Below are 12,531 nucleotides of genomic sequence, written 5' to 3'. Positions count from 1 at the left end.
ACATATTTGTTTTTGTTTTTTTTTTCTCATATATATATATATATATAAAATAAAAAGAAAACACAACACAATATTTCTTCAAAATAATAAAAAAAAAAAAGGAAAAATTACAAAAATACAATTAGTTAACATTAATTTTTTTCTCACTATCACATTGGTTTTTCTCCTCTTTTTTTCCTTGAATATGGTATTTGGGGGTACCACAGCAAAAAGAAAATAAATATAAATTAATTAAAACAATCGCTTTGCTCCTTTTTTTCTTGAGTTCATAATTTGTTGATGTAGTAAGTACAGAGTAGCACCGAAACAATGTAATGTGTAATATTGATAGTAATGTGCGTGTCTTAATGTCTTGGGTTTTAGCAAAGTGATTGTTCCTTCTTTCTTAACAAAAAAAAAAATCATCATTTTGTAATCGTTGTACGAGATCACGCGCATATTTGGAAATGTTCTGGCAATGATTGTTCTAATTAACACACTAAATTGTAATTTATACCGTCATAGCAAGGAATGGCCGCTGCTGTATCGAGTCCGCGACATCTTTAGCTTGTGAGGAACAAAGGTCTGGGGTGGAAACGGACCTATTGAGTTTACCATTCTCCCCCATACCGAAACTGAAGATGGATACGAGTGATGTGATTCGTTCAATTTCCATCGTCGATGACGACGTGGTGGTCGTCGACGTTGACGGAGAAGACGTCGATGCTGTTGCTTCCTGACTTTCGATTTCCTTGGCGACCGTATCAGAGAGCAACGTGGCGTCATCTAGGAACACCGAATCGTCGCCTTCTTCGGTACACCTACGCTTAGGAAGAATGGATTGTACAGCCTCCTCGGTCTCCCATTCGGTGACCGCTCGTCGCCTCTTCAAGCAGTTGCTGCGCTCCTTGAGGACGCTCGGCGTCTTGTCCAAGTCTAGGTAAGTCAACTCGCCGGCGGTGTGGTACGTCGGTGGTTGATTCTCCTTGTCCTGACCACACTTCGCGCAGCCCGGCTGCAGGAAATCCAGGCTGGAGGTGTCCGGTTCTTCGGGCGCCGTCATCGGCGCGACCCCGGCTTCCTCTGCAGTTAAACCCACTAACTCCTCCTGTACCTCTCGCTGAGGTACCACCGGTGCTGCCTGATAGTGCACCATGTTATAAGCCTCCTCCATAAATATGTACCGAGCTTTTTGCAAAACCGTAGCCACTAATAAATTCTTGTGTAAACTGACACCACCTCGGTGGGTCCGCGATTGGGCGATCTTCGTCAAAGAGATTCCAATTAATCGTTGCGCTTCGCTGGCCATCTTCGTAGTAATAATATTATTATAGTAATCCACAGGTGAAAATATCGTTAGATCGTACGCACTTTACAACTTATGTGTCACCCAGCACGTTCGTTACTGAAATGCGCCGAAATCGCACTCCACATCCCTATATAGTTTCTCCGTGCGACGTCACAACCTACTTTCAACGTGTTTCAGACCAATCAACGTGCGTCCTTGCCGATCAGAAACGAACAGGCTCGGTAAACGATATGTGAGTATTCATTAAGGACGATTTTCTGTTAATTTGTTTTATTATTCTCGACTTTATACGTTCCTACAATAATGTTTAATAAAGCGGAAGTTGATGTCACGAAACAAAATAAGAATAAAATCCATCTTACGTACGTAAGCAAATATATACATATACACATATATCTGTAACAAGTAACAAGAACAGACCGATTTTAACGATATAATAAATACAAAACCTGTAATAATTCATTCTACGTACTTGACGCAATTATATTATTCTATATTACTTCTTCTATTACTCAAAACATAAAACAGTAACCATAATTATCACAAACATTGCACAATATAATGCTAACCTTTAAAAATTGCAATACATCTTTAATTATTATCTATTTATCCTTTTTTTATATTATATATATACTAAAACGTTAGACAACCAAACGTACACATATGTATTTATAACATACGTTTTTCATTTTTACGGGTAGTCTCTCCAATTACCATTAATAAAACAATCAAGGACTAAATTTGTATTAAGAGCTAGGTTTTTATGATTTTGGTTCGATTTAATGAAATCGCACAGAAAACATTTAATATTAAAATAACTAAAAAAATAATAAAGCAACATAAATTTATTAATAAATACATTTATTTATTTATTTAAATGTTAATGTAATACTATTGTGTAAATGAAATGTGATTTATAATTCGTCATGGGTGCTGCTCTTTTCAATAGGATAAGCCCAAAAGCTAGAAGCGAACCCTTTCGCATCTCTTTCACGTTTAACAAATGCGCTGTAAGATGATATGCAATTTCCAACGAAGTGATTGGATTTCGCTAATATAGCTAGGTCAACGTGCGGTGTAGCGTTGTCGTATTTGTACGCTTTGACTTTCATCCTTTGCAGTCCGAGATTCAAGTCTTCAATCATATGACTACTATCAGAAGCAACAAATATTGCTCGAATTGGTCCTTTGTTTGGTGCATTATTGTAGCTTTTAATAATTCGTTTCAATTGTCGAATTATCGTTTCCTTGCTGGGCATGCACATGTCCATGGTAGCTTTACCACGCTCGTTTCTGTAGCCCAAACACTGTGGGGCTGCAAATAGATTAGGGCTGTCTGGAATGTGTTTGCACGCTCTGCCCCAGTCCACGCCATTCCTCAAATGAATACCAATGAAAGCCCCTTGAGGCAGATTCCTCTTTATGAAATTATTTGCAAGATTTTCTATATGATCAGACCATTGCAGGTACTTGTGCAATTCTCTGTTTTCCAACTGGACAGGAAAACTTGCTGGTGCTCCACTGAATGCAAGAACTGGCCATTTTGCTGGTGGGTAACTGAGTTGCCATTTCTTAGCTATGTCCTGATGGTATGTGTCATAATGTAGAGGTCCATAGAATTCAGACCCAACAAAATCAATATTGAAAGTATCCCAAAATGGCCCAAATGGATTTCCATCTTTAGCATTGCAATTACCAGAATCTCCTAAAACAATGAAACAATGTATTCCAAATTATTGATGTACACCAATTTACCTCTGCTCATATAACAAAATGAAATACGTTGGTCTTTGGGCCATTCGATTGGTGCTATGGTTTTCATAAATACTTCCATTGTAATCACTTTATGATACACTTTGAGAGGTTCCACTTTAAAATAGGTATCAAAGGGAACTTGTATGGACTTTGATTGGCCATACCGGTATTCAACCCAAGGTGGAAGAACAAGTGTACGATTTAGTCCATGTGCAAAACCTAATGCACCCAAAAAATGGTCTCCTTGATTACCAAATCTTCCTACAATTAAATATGTATTTATATATATTAGCGATGAAGACTTTATAATAAATATCACTTTACCCATGCATGGACAATATAAAATATAACCCAACGGATCAATTTCTACACATGTTGCAACAGACACAAACAATACTAGTGTTAATAAATAAAACATCATCGTTCACTTGCAGTAAACGCCGGTAACTAAGTGGTATATAAATAAGTTTAAATAATTTTCCAAACATAACACAAACCGGTGTATTATTGATCTACAACATTGGCAAGACTGAAAGTCCAATACACTAATTAACCCAACTTCAGTCGCAACCTTCTGTCATCGAAAAAAAGGACAATTTCGTAGAAAAAAATGTCGAGCACAAAATTCTTGTGCCGTTTACCAAGAAAAGTAATATTTCAAAGTTTATCTTTGAGGACATGCACTCCAGCTGTTAGAAATTTTGCTGACTGGGTTCCGAAAGAAGAAGTTACTCATACAGGCCAGGTGATTTCATTTATTTCAACCTTAACCCAACCTGTTTCATAACAGCAACTATGATGTATTTAATAATACAAATGTATATGTTATTCCTCAGAAATGGGAGTCTGATGACTACAGACTGGCTAGGTTCATTGATAAACCAAAGCATGTAAATCCAAACTTTGCAATTGATTTAATTGCTGAAGTTCCACCAAAACCTTGCAAGGAACGTGTTGTTTCGTGTGATGGTGGTGGTGGTCCAATTGGACATCCAAAAGTATACATCAATTTGGTAATGATTTAACAGTTTATCATACCACTAATCATTAAGTTACTTTATTACTTTTTTAGGACAAGCCTGGTAACCATGCATGTGGCTATTGTGGATTAAGATTTGTCAAAGAAGATGCCCATTAAAAATATCATGAACTTAGTTGATTTATGTACAGTTAACAAATAAAATAATATATGTATTATATGATATGATTCATTTAAATTTAAGCACACTTGACTTCCTAAATAGTTATCATTTTCAATTTTTTACAAGTATCCTACTATTGATAATAAAAAAATAAAGAAATTATTAATTTATAATATCTTCTTACATTCATTGAATCAATGAATGATGTTCGATATCTTAGTAATCATACATTCTTAAAATACAAACGGATCAATACAAGAGTGCCCTCTACAGGCGTACTTGGTAAATGCTTCTTAATTACTTGAAGGTTGGTCATATTGATTTTTTGGTGAGAGGCCGCATAGAAACGTAGGGAGGGAAAAACAAGCGCCATTTTTATGCCGCCATTTCCAGTGTTTGCATCGTGTTTTCATACAGTTCCCGAATTCCGTAAGTACAACTTAAAATATTTTAAGAATCATCGAACTTTATACATTGACTTGTTTCCTTTTTATATAAGTACTTAAATTATTATATGAATTGAATATTATTTTTTGTTATAAATGTTTTATTGAGAAAATAAACCTTGTTAGTACAGGTGACGCTCTTTGCTGACGCCTAAATTTGCTTATGAAATTGTAACGGTTTTTCTCTAAAAAAACATAATACTCATTTCATTAGTAAATAATTTTAAATTATCAAAAGTACTTATTGATTTTAGTAAAAAAAAAATGCTGTCTGTTATGTAATACATAATTAACATAATTATTATTTACAGATAAACAAAATGGCAGACGCTGATGATCTTTTAGATTATGAAGATGAAGAGCAGACTGAGCAGACAGTAAATGAGACCACTGGAACAGTTGATCAAAAGAAAGGAGTTAAAGGCACATATGTATCAATACACAGTTCAGGTTTTCGTGATTTCCTACTGAAACCTGAAATTTTGAGAGCAATTGTTGATTGTGGTTTTGAGCATCCTTCAGAAGGTATTTATATTTGTTTTTCATTTCATTACGATTAAATATTAAAAACTATTATTATGATGATAAAATATGTAGATAGGGAAATCTGATATCTATTTGATGCATAAATTGGGAATAACTGATTTTTTTCAATTTTGCTATATAATTATTTATTTACAAAAAGCACGTGTTTTATATCGAATTGTTTTTAATTTACAGTACAACATGAATGTATTCCACAAGCAGTATTGGGCATGGACATCTTATGCCAAGCAAAATCTGGTATGGGAAAGACAGCTGTCTTTGTACTTGCCACTTTGCAACAACTCGAACCCACAGAAAATGTTGTATATGTTTTGGTAATGTGTCACACTCGTGAACTTGCATTCCAAATCAGCAAAGAGTATGAGAGGTTCAGTAAATACATGTCGTCCATCAAAGTTGGTGTATTTTTTGGTGGATTACCAATTCAAAAAGATGAGGATGTCTTGAAAAGCAATTGCCCACATATTGTTGTTGGCACTCCTGGCAGAATATTGGCTCTCGTCCGATCAAAGAAACTCAACCTTAAACATCTAAAACATTTTATTTTGGATGAATGTGATAAAATGTTGGAGTTACTAGGTAAATATATATTCTAATCATTGAAAGTTATAATATTCAAAAGAAAATAATCAAAATGATGACTATTATAGATAGGGACAATTGATAAATAATGAAATAATCCATCTATCCTGATAACATTTGAAATAATCATTGAATTAAATTTTATTGCTTAAAATTGTATGATTTATAAGTATTTATTTTTGTTTTACAGATATGAGGAGAGATGTACAAGAAATTTATCGCAACACACCACATGGAAAACAAGTTATGATGTTTAGTGCAACATTAAGCAAAGACATCCGACCAGTCTGCAAAAAATTTATGCAAGATGTAATTGAATTTTTTACTACATTTGGGCGCTACATCAAATGGCATATTTGAAAGAAAGTTGATTATGGGAATTCATTTGGAATATGCTGCAATACTTAGAGCACTGTAGCCCAACGTGTAGGCAAATGGGTTGGGCCAGGGCTAAGAAGAGGAGGATCAAGAATAATGAAGATTATTCAAAGTGCGACTTGGGTTTCGCGTTCTATCGAATTAAACGGTTTTCTGGGCTGCGCTACAGTGCTTCAAAATTTACACGTCTCTCTACAAAACAAAGCAAAAAAACGATTATATTATGGGGGTTTATTTTGGAAATTTCTACATTTCACATTGGATTCTGTCCATTCGAGGGGAATTGTCTCAGAAGATAATTGACAACTCGTTCTTATGGGCGTACCAGCGATGTTTATCCACGTTACAACAGTAAAGACATATCAGGCTATCGGGTTTATTAAGTAATTATGTCATAAAATTAGCATTATCAACCATTGGATTCTTCGTTCAACTATTCATATATTTGATGAACACGTCATTGAATACATACGTATGTAATTATCATTTTAATTCTTTTTCTCTTTCAGCCGATGGAGGTATATGTAGATGATGAAGCCAAGTTAACGTTACATGGCTTGCAACAGCATTATGTTAAACTAAAGGAAAATGAAAAGAACAAAAAACTTTTTGAATTGTTGGATGTTCTTGAGTTTAATCAGGTATAATTTAATTCGTCCTATTCTAAATTAGAACATATTGACACACATTAAAATGATGAAATGAAAATCATGAATTACCATGAATGATATTTATCACGTACAATTGAACTTTCTCTCTGAAGAAAAATATTTAATTTATAATTTTTCAATAACTATTAGCAATATGAAATTAACTTCTTGAACCGTTATTTTTAGGTTGTTATTTTCGTAAAATCCGTTCAAAGATGTATGGCGTTAGCACAATTGCTGACTGAACAAAATTTCCCTGCCATTGGAATTCACCGAGGAATGAATCAAGAAGAGCGTTTATCCAGATACCAACAGTTCAAAGACTTCCAGAAACGTATATTGGTTGCAACGAATTTGTTTGGAAGAGGAATGGATATTGAAAGAGTTAATATTGTATTTAACTACGATATGCCAGAAGATTCGGACACATATTTGCATAGAGTTGCACGTGCCGGTCGTTTTGGAACGAAAGGTCTAGCTATAACATTCGTGTCAGAAGAAAGTGATGCGAAAATTTTGAACGAAGTACAAGACAGATTTGATGTGAATATTACAGAATTACCTGATGAAATTGACCTTAGTTCTTACAGTAAGTTTGATTTAAAAAGAAAAGTAGAAAGAACCATTAATAATAATAATTACTTTTTTGTTACAGTTGAAGGACGATAAGGAGAGAAAAGTGAACCTGAAAGATAGATTTAGTATTATCTTTTTAAATTTATTTTTATTTGTGAGTTAAGAATATTTGTATTGAGTGTCTGGAGTTTGTTTTTCCGAAATAATTTCTTAATTTATAAATAAAACATTTATAATATTTAAGTTGTTTAAATCCAATGTAATAGTATATAAGTACTAAATTTGTAATAAAAAAAAAAGTAAATACAAAACTAGTAATATAATTTTCTTCTCTTATAAATTCTTATACTTTCTACATATGTAGTATAACTTCCACAGAGTACTTTTAAATTGGTGCTTACAAGACACCAACCATAACTTATACCCCGTATTTAATTCTTAAATTCTTTTCTCTGTACAATTTAAGGGTACACACGAAAGTACAAAAATATACGTGTGTGCGTTTTAAGTGTTCTTTTGTTGGTAACAAAAATTAAATTGTCTTATTGGATCACTTATTTTACGCGCACTTGAGTGGACTTGAATCTCCCCCTCCCTGATTGGCAGATGATGGTCAAAACCTGTAGGGCCATCTGATGAATGTTTGTCAACAGAATTGCAGAAGTTCATAGTTTTTTTGGTAGTGAATATCAACTTGGATATAATAAAAGTAAGAGAGTTGTGTCCATATAATGTTGTGTCCTGAAGTCACAAATTTCAAAGCACCTGATTCAAATTTAAGGTTCGAACAAGGTGAATTTAACCAAAAACACACTGACACAATAAACCATTTCTATTATAACCATCTGGTAAAGTATAATTGATATTTGTATATTGTCTAAATCATATTAATTGTAAACATATTACATATAGGTGTCTGTGGTCTTGCCTGACAATTTAAAAGTTCCTGAATATTTGGTAGACACTTTAAAATTGAACTGTGAATATTATAAAGTAAATAACCTCAAACTTGAGCAGATTGTAAATAAACAGTTTGTTGATAATTTTGTAAAGCAAGGTAAGTTGCAATTGCTATATTATGGATGAATTAAGTGTTAATTATTATATATTTTTAGGAAATTTAATTGGCCTCAGTATCAATACAAGAATAGATTGTGACAATTGTGTGGCCATTACACCAAGTGGAAAATTAATATTGTCTTTAACCAAAGATACATATCAATCACTGGGACTCGAAGGGAAGGTTTCTCAGTTTGCTAAGAATAACAGGCTTAAATACAGTGAGTAGATTTATGTATTAGAATTTATAATAATTTAGTATATTTATGTAGATGCTTATTTTGCATTTTATTAGATGCATACATTATAAATAAGAGAAGGGTTCCCAGAGTTATAAATTGAATTTAAAAAACAAATATATACATTTTAGTGAATATCGCGAAATTTGGGGCTTTCTGGTAACCCTATGTACATAGTATTTAAGCTTAATAAGAATAGGTACATCTAGTAAAGAGTAATTACTTGCAATTGCATAAAGTAATTATTATTTTATATAGGTGTTCCTAAAGTTAGTTACATTTTTGTAGACGATGCCTCGTCACCGCGACGTACCTTCCTTAGAGAGTCTGAGTTTGGAGGCAGTAGGTGGATTTGTAGTAGCATTGACACCGCCAATCCTGGCGACAATAGATGTCTACTCCCAGCCGCAAGCCGCTCTCCAGAGCAGCATAGATTGGCTCAAAGAGCTTCTGGTGTCTCATATACCACTCTACTTGTTCGATAGTATGGCAGTGCAAGTTTTGAATGCCGTCAAAGAACTTATTGAACAAACAAAAAAGTCGTACTTTCCATATGTAAATATGTCTACATTTATGACGAAAATGAACGTGGTTGTGGGTTTGACTGAAGTTGTTCTGAACAAATATCTAAAGCAGATCAATTTTTCACTATGGCCAAAAATTATGCGTTACGTGTTATACAAGAATATGTATCAGTTGGAGGGATTGGAGGTGTTAAATTTGGGTTCCTGCATCGGTGGTTGGCGATCGAGCGAGTACGATAAATTTATAAAAGACGGCATCTCGCAAATGAAAAACTTACGATCGTTGTGCCTCTGTTTCGACTGCACTGATTCCATTTTACAAATCCTAGGAGAAAATTGCCCACATCTGCAATGCTTAGATGTGACATCATCAAGGTCCGTAACCGATCGTTCGATTCCTCATTTACTTAAGTGTCAACAGTTGCGCGAGCTCCAATTAAATCGTACTTCCATTAGCATCGAAGGTTTTGCTCACTTATTGTTAGGTTTAGAAAAGTTGCAGGATATTGGGCGATGCGACGAACTCGGAAGTATTATACAATACTTGGATGATAATTATGCACATTGCGAATCTCTGGGCTTGCGAAAAATCCATACTAGAGATGTAAATACTCAGTCGCTCAGATTATTAGTCAATTTATGTCCAAAAATCGAGCAAATTAGCTTATTCCACGATGAACGTTTCACAGATCTGACAGCCTTATCAACTCTTTACAATTTGAGAGATCTGAAGCTTCTCTCTTGTGATTTTTACTCGTATTATCTGAATAGCCTCTTGGAAATTCGCGGTGCGAATCTGACCAGTCTTCACTTGGAGCATGTCGAAGATATCGACTTAAATGCGTTGATATTCGTAAGCCAACATTGCCCTAGACTTAAGAATCTCGTGCTATATAATTGCGATGTAATTGATAAGATGACCGTCCACAATCGTTATTTGAAAGTAAAGCCGTTTCAATGTTTGGAGCGCATATTTTGGGTCGTCGATTGCGCGTTTTCCCATTTGGAATTCATCTTGTTGCATAGCTTCAATATCAAATATATACATTTGGGTTCTTCTACTGGAATTCTACACGAGTCTTTGGCTAACGTTATGGCTGTGAATCCGATGCGCGAACTGGAAGAGTTGAGAATTTTGTACAGCAACGACTTGAGCATGACAACGGTGAGAATGTTGTTGGACAGTTGTCCGAAGTTGAGAGTACTTTCGGAACTGGAAGGTTGGCAAGGTGTTTCTGTTGAAGAATTGGAGGATTTCAAGAAATATGTTGCTAGTCATAATTTAGATTTAAACATAAAACCTATACTATCTTACTGATATTTCTGTTATCCTAATCTCGATTAATAATTTATAATCCAATATAAAAGATTAATCCAGTTTAGGATATCCATATATTAAAAAGCTTTCTTCGAGCATATGTAGAACGTTTTCCATAGGTACTAGATCTAGTTTACTTTTCAGTCTACGTGATAATGAATATTAGTAATAACAAACAGGGTCACACAAAAAGTATGTATCATATGTCGCAAGTCAACCTAATCTTCCATGATCTTTTTTATTTTCTAATTGTGATGCAAACTTTTTGAAGGGCTAAATCATATATACATATAAAATAACTACATACAATGATATATCATATATTTTTTTATTAGATTATTTGTATTAGTACTGGTGTCAACTATATTATAAATATAGTTTAAGGAATGTTGTGATAAATGCAAATTATTTATTATAAATACAGCATATTGAAACCAATAATATTGGCTTAATGCATGCAATTGCAAATTACTAAATAATCGAGCTTTAACATTTAATCTGTGTGGAATTATAAATACGATACGTGTTTAACTAAGAGATAAATGTGATGGAATATGGAAACGGGAAACATTTTTTTGTTTTCATTTCAAGTACACTGTAAGTCATAAAGTCAAATCAGATTGTATTATGTAATAATAATATGAAAATAAAGAGGAAACACAATCGTTGCCAATTATTATGCCCTAAACCAAGCCTGACTAACTATTTTATAACCATGTATATATAATTAATGTACGGTGAGTTAATAAAATATGTAATTTAACTTCAACGTTTCTCATCGCATTTCATTTTCATTCAATTTAAAGTACGCTTTATTTGTTTCAGCTGTTACTATAAATTTGAACGAAGTAGGTTTGCAACAGCGCAAGAAATACTTTGATCGAGTCCAGGAATGTTTAAGCAATTTAGAAGAGTTCACTGTACTTTTGAATTGGTTACCACCGAGAGATGAGGTGTGTCCATCTTCCATTGCGAAATACCTTTCAGACTCGAATTACGATGTCGAATTGTGCACGCCTAGAGCATCCAAAAATACTCTGTACGAGCATGAAACGCCGAAAATCGACTTGAATACGTTCGATTTAAACGACGGATACGATTTTGTTGAATGGTTAGGAATGTTAACCTTGGAATGCGAATTCGAGGATAAAACTGATGGATTTTTATCCACTTATTCCGTGATGGAGCCGAAGGAGAATGTTGGACAATTTGTTGTTTTGGAATTTCGTGGATTTTATCATCCCGAACAAATTTTAAAATTTTATGAGAATTTGAGGTATGGATTCGATAATTGATGTAATTCAATTAAGTTGACTTTTTGATGAATATTGTTTTAGGAAATTCGTATGCGATGACGAAAACAAGAAGTGGGTATCGATGTACGTCCAAGGATTCTCAGATTCTGTGACGAATTGGAGGGAAAATGAAAATCACTTTTATACAAATAGCGATAATGGTTATATCATGATATTGAATCAAACAAAATATGTGATGTGCGTACAAAGCTGCAGCAATAAAATTTATAAACGTTAAATTGTTTATTATTAAGTATTCATTGTCTAACTCGAAAAAATAATATAATAGCATAAAAATAATGAAATTGTCCCAATCTTTTATTACTTCTTTTTCCTGAAAACTGATAATGTAATTGATTAAACGAAGTTTTTTGAGGAATGTTTAAAGCTATTGGTAATCTCCACATAATTCTTATAGTAATAATTCCAAACAATCGTATCTCATAAGTGGCTTATTAATTCATTTAATTGTCTAAGTCAGCTTTTTCCAAACTGTGAGGCGTGAACTAGTCTAAGGGGAGGCGCGAATATTAGTCACAGTAAGCAATTTTCCTAATATCTGCTAAAGTATAGATACATTCATGTGCTCTTATCCACATTGCTGTAATATGCGTTCAAAGTTAAAAAATTGAAATTAAAACGTTCGCAAAAACAGTGTTTTCACATTTCATTGATTTACTCGAAAACTATAATAGATAGAATGAATCCAGTATATGCATATGAAAGCTCAATG

At 33.7% G+C, this 12,531-nt stretch overlaps 5 protein-coding genes across 6 annotated transcripts; 3 read left to right on the top strand and 2 right to left on the bottom strand.

The window, feature by feature from the left end:
• Positions 1-252: 252 nt before the first annotated feature.
• LOC108566003 (immediate early response gene 5-like protein) lies at positions 253-1,725 on the bottom strand. The gene has a single exon (XM_017925697.1). The coding sequence runs from the start codon at positions 1,286-1,288 to the stop codon at positions 491-493; it is 798 nt and encodes a 265-aa protein (XP_017781186.1). The 5' UTR covers positions 1,289-1,725; the 3' UTR covers positions 253-490.
• A 407-nt stretch (positions 1,726-2,132) lies between these two features.
• On the bottom strand, positions 2,133-3,637 carry LOC108566005 (GDP-fucose protein O-fucosyltransferase 1; the record flags this gene model as incomplete). Its single annotated transcript, XM_017925699.1, is given in 3 exon segments — positions 2,133-2,993; positions 3,044-3,304; positions 3,368-3,637. Coding segments are annotated over 3 exon segments (1,149 nt in total). The 3' UTR covers positions 2,133-2,202.
• On the top strand, positions 3,572-4,240 carry LOC108566006 (NADH dehydrogenase [ubiquinone] iron-sulfur protein 6, mitochondrial). The gene is made up of 3 exons (XM_017925701.1): positions 3,572-3,788; positions 3,880-4,056; positions 4,116-4,240. Exons 1-3 carry the CDS (start codon positions 3,654-3,656, stop codon positions 4,179-4,181), a joined length of 378 nt encoding a protein of 125 aa, XP_017781190.1. The 5' UTR covers positions 3,572-3,653; the 3' UTR covers positions 4,182-4,240.
• A 276-nt stretch (positions 4,241-4,516) lies between these two features.
• LOC108566004 (ATP-dependent RNA helicase WM6) lies at positions 4,517-7,601 on the top strand. The gene is made up of 7 exons (XM_017925698.1): positions 4,517-4,614; positions 4,943-5,156; positions 5,352-5,756; positions 5,950-6,068; positions 6,647-6,778; positions 6,974-7,376; positions 7,443-7,601. Exons 2-7 carry the CDS (start codon positions 4,952-4,954, stop codon positions 7,454-7,456), a joined length of 1,278 nt encoding a protein of 425 aa, XP_017781187.1. The 5' UTR covers positions 4,517-4,614; positions 4,943-4,951; the 3' UTR covers positions 7,457-7,601.
• Positions 7,602-7,868: 267 nt separating this feature from the next.
• LOC108566007 (ribonuclease P protein subunit p40-like) lies at positions 7,869-12,037 on the top strand. 2 transcript variants are annotated; one of them, XM_017925703.1, is made up of 5 exons: positions 7,869-8,211; positions 8,276-8,420; positions 8,479-8,643; positions 11,329-11,779; positions 11,841-12,037. In XM_017925703.1, exons 1-5 carry the CDS (start codon positions 8,095-8,097, stop codon positions 12,034-12,036), a joined length of 1,074 nt encoding a protein of 357 aa, XP_017781192.1. In that variant the 5' UTR covers positions 7,869-8,094; the 3' UTR covers position 12,037. The 2 variants fall into 2 exon arrangements, with proteins under 2 accessions (XP_017781192.1, XP_017781191.1); XM_017925702.1 differs by lacking the exons at positions 7,869-8,211; positions 8,276-8,420; positions 11,329-11,779; positions 11,841-12,037 and adding an exon at positions 8,950-11,253 and having other exon boundaries at positions 8,552-8,643.
• The last annotated feature ends 494 nt before the right edge of the window (positions 12,038-12,531 follow it).

This window comes from Nicrophorus vespilloides, unplaced genomic scaffold (assembly GCF_001412225.1).
Source record: "Nicrophorus vespilloides isolate i.1.1-1 unplaced genomic scaffold, Nicve_v1.0, whole genome shotgun sequence".
Classification (NCBI taxonomy): Eukaryota; Metazoa; Arthropoda; class Insecta; order Coleoptera; family Silphidae; genus Nicrophorus; species Nicrophorus vespilloides.
This window is presented reverse-complemented; position numbering and strand designations above follow the sequence as displayed.

Excerpts from the sequence above, each read along its gene's own strand:
- LOC108566003 (XM_017925697.1), bottom strand. The coding sequence starts at position 1,288 with ATGGCCAGCGAAGCGCAACGATTAATTGGAATCTCTTTGACGAAGATC.
- LOC108566006 (XM_017925701.1), top strand. The coding sequence starts at position 3,654 with ATGTCGAGCACAAAATTCTTGTGCCGTTTACCAAGAAAAGTAATATTT. Across the intron at positions 3,789-3,879 it reads AAGTTACTCATACAGGCCAG|AAATGGGAGTCTGATGACTA; the intron begins GTGATTTCATTT and ends GTTATTCCTCAG. Across the intron at positions 4,057-4,115 it reads CAAAAGTATACATCAATTTG|GACAAGCCTGGTAACCATGC; the intron begins GTAATGATTTAA and ends TTACTTTTTTAG.
- LOC108566004 (XM_017925698.1), top strand. The coding sequence starts at position 4,952 with ATGGCAGACGCTGATGATCTTTTAGATTATGAAGATGAAGAGCAGACT. Across the intron at positions 5,157-5,351 it reads TTTTGAGCATCCTTCAGAAG|TACAACATGAATGTATTCCA; the intron begins GTATTTATATTT and ends TTTAATTTACAG. Across the intron at positions 5,757-5,949 it reads TAAAATGTTGGAGTTACTAG|ATATGAGGAGAGATGTACAA; the intron begins GTAAATATATAT and ends TTTGTTTTACAG.
- LOC108566007 (XM_017925702.1), top strand. The coding sequence starts at position 8,953 with ATGCCTCGTCACCGCGACGTACCTTCCTTAGAGAGTCTGAGTTTGGAG.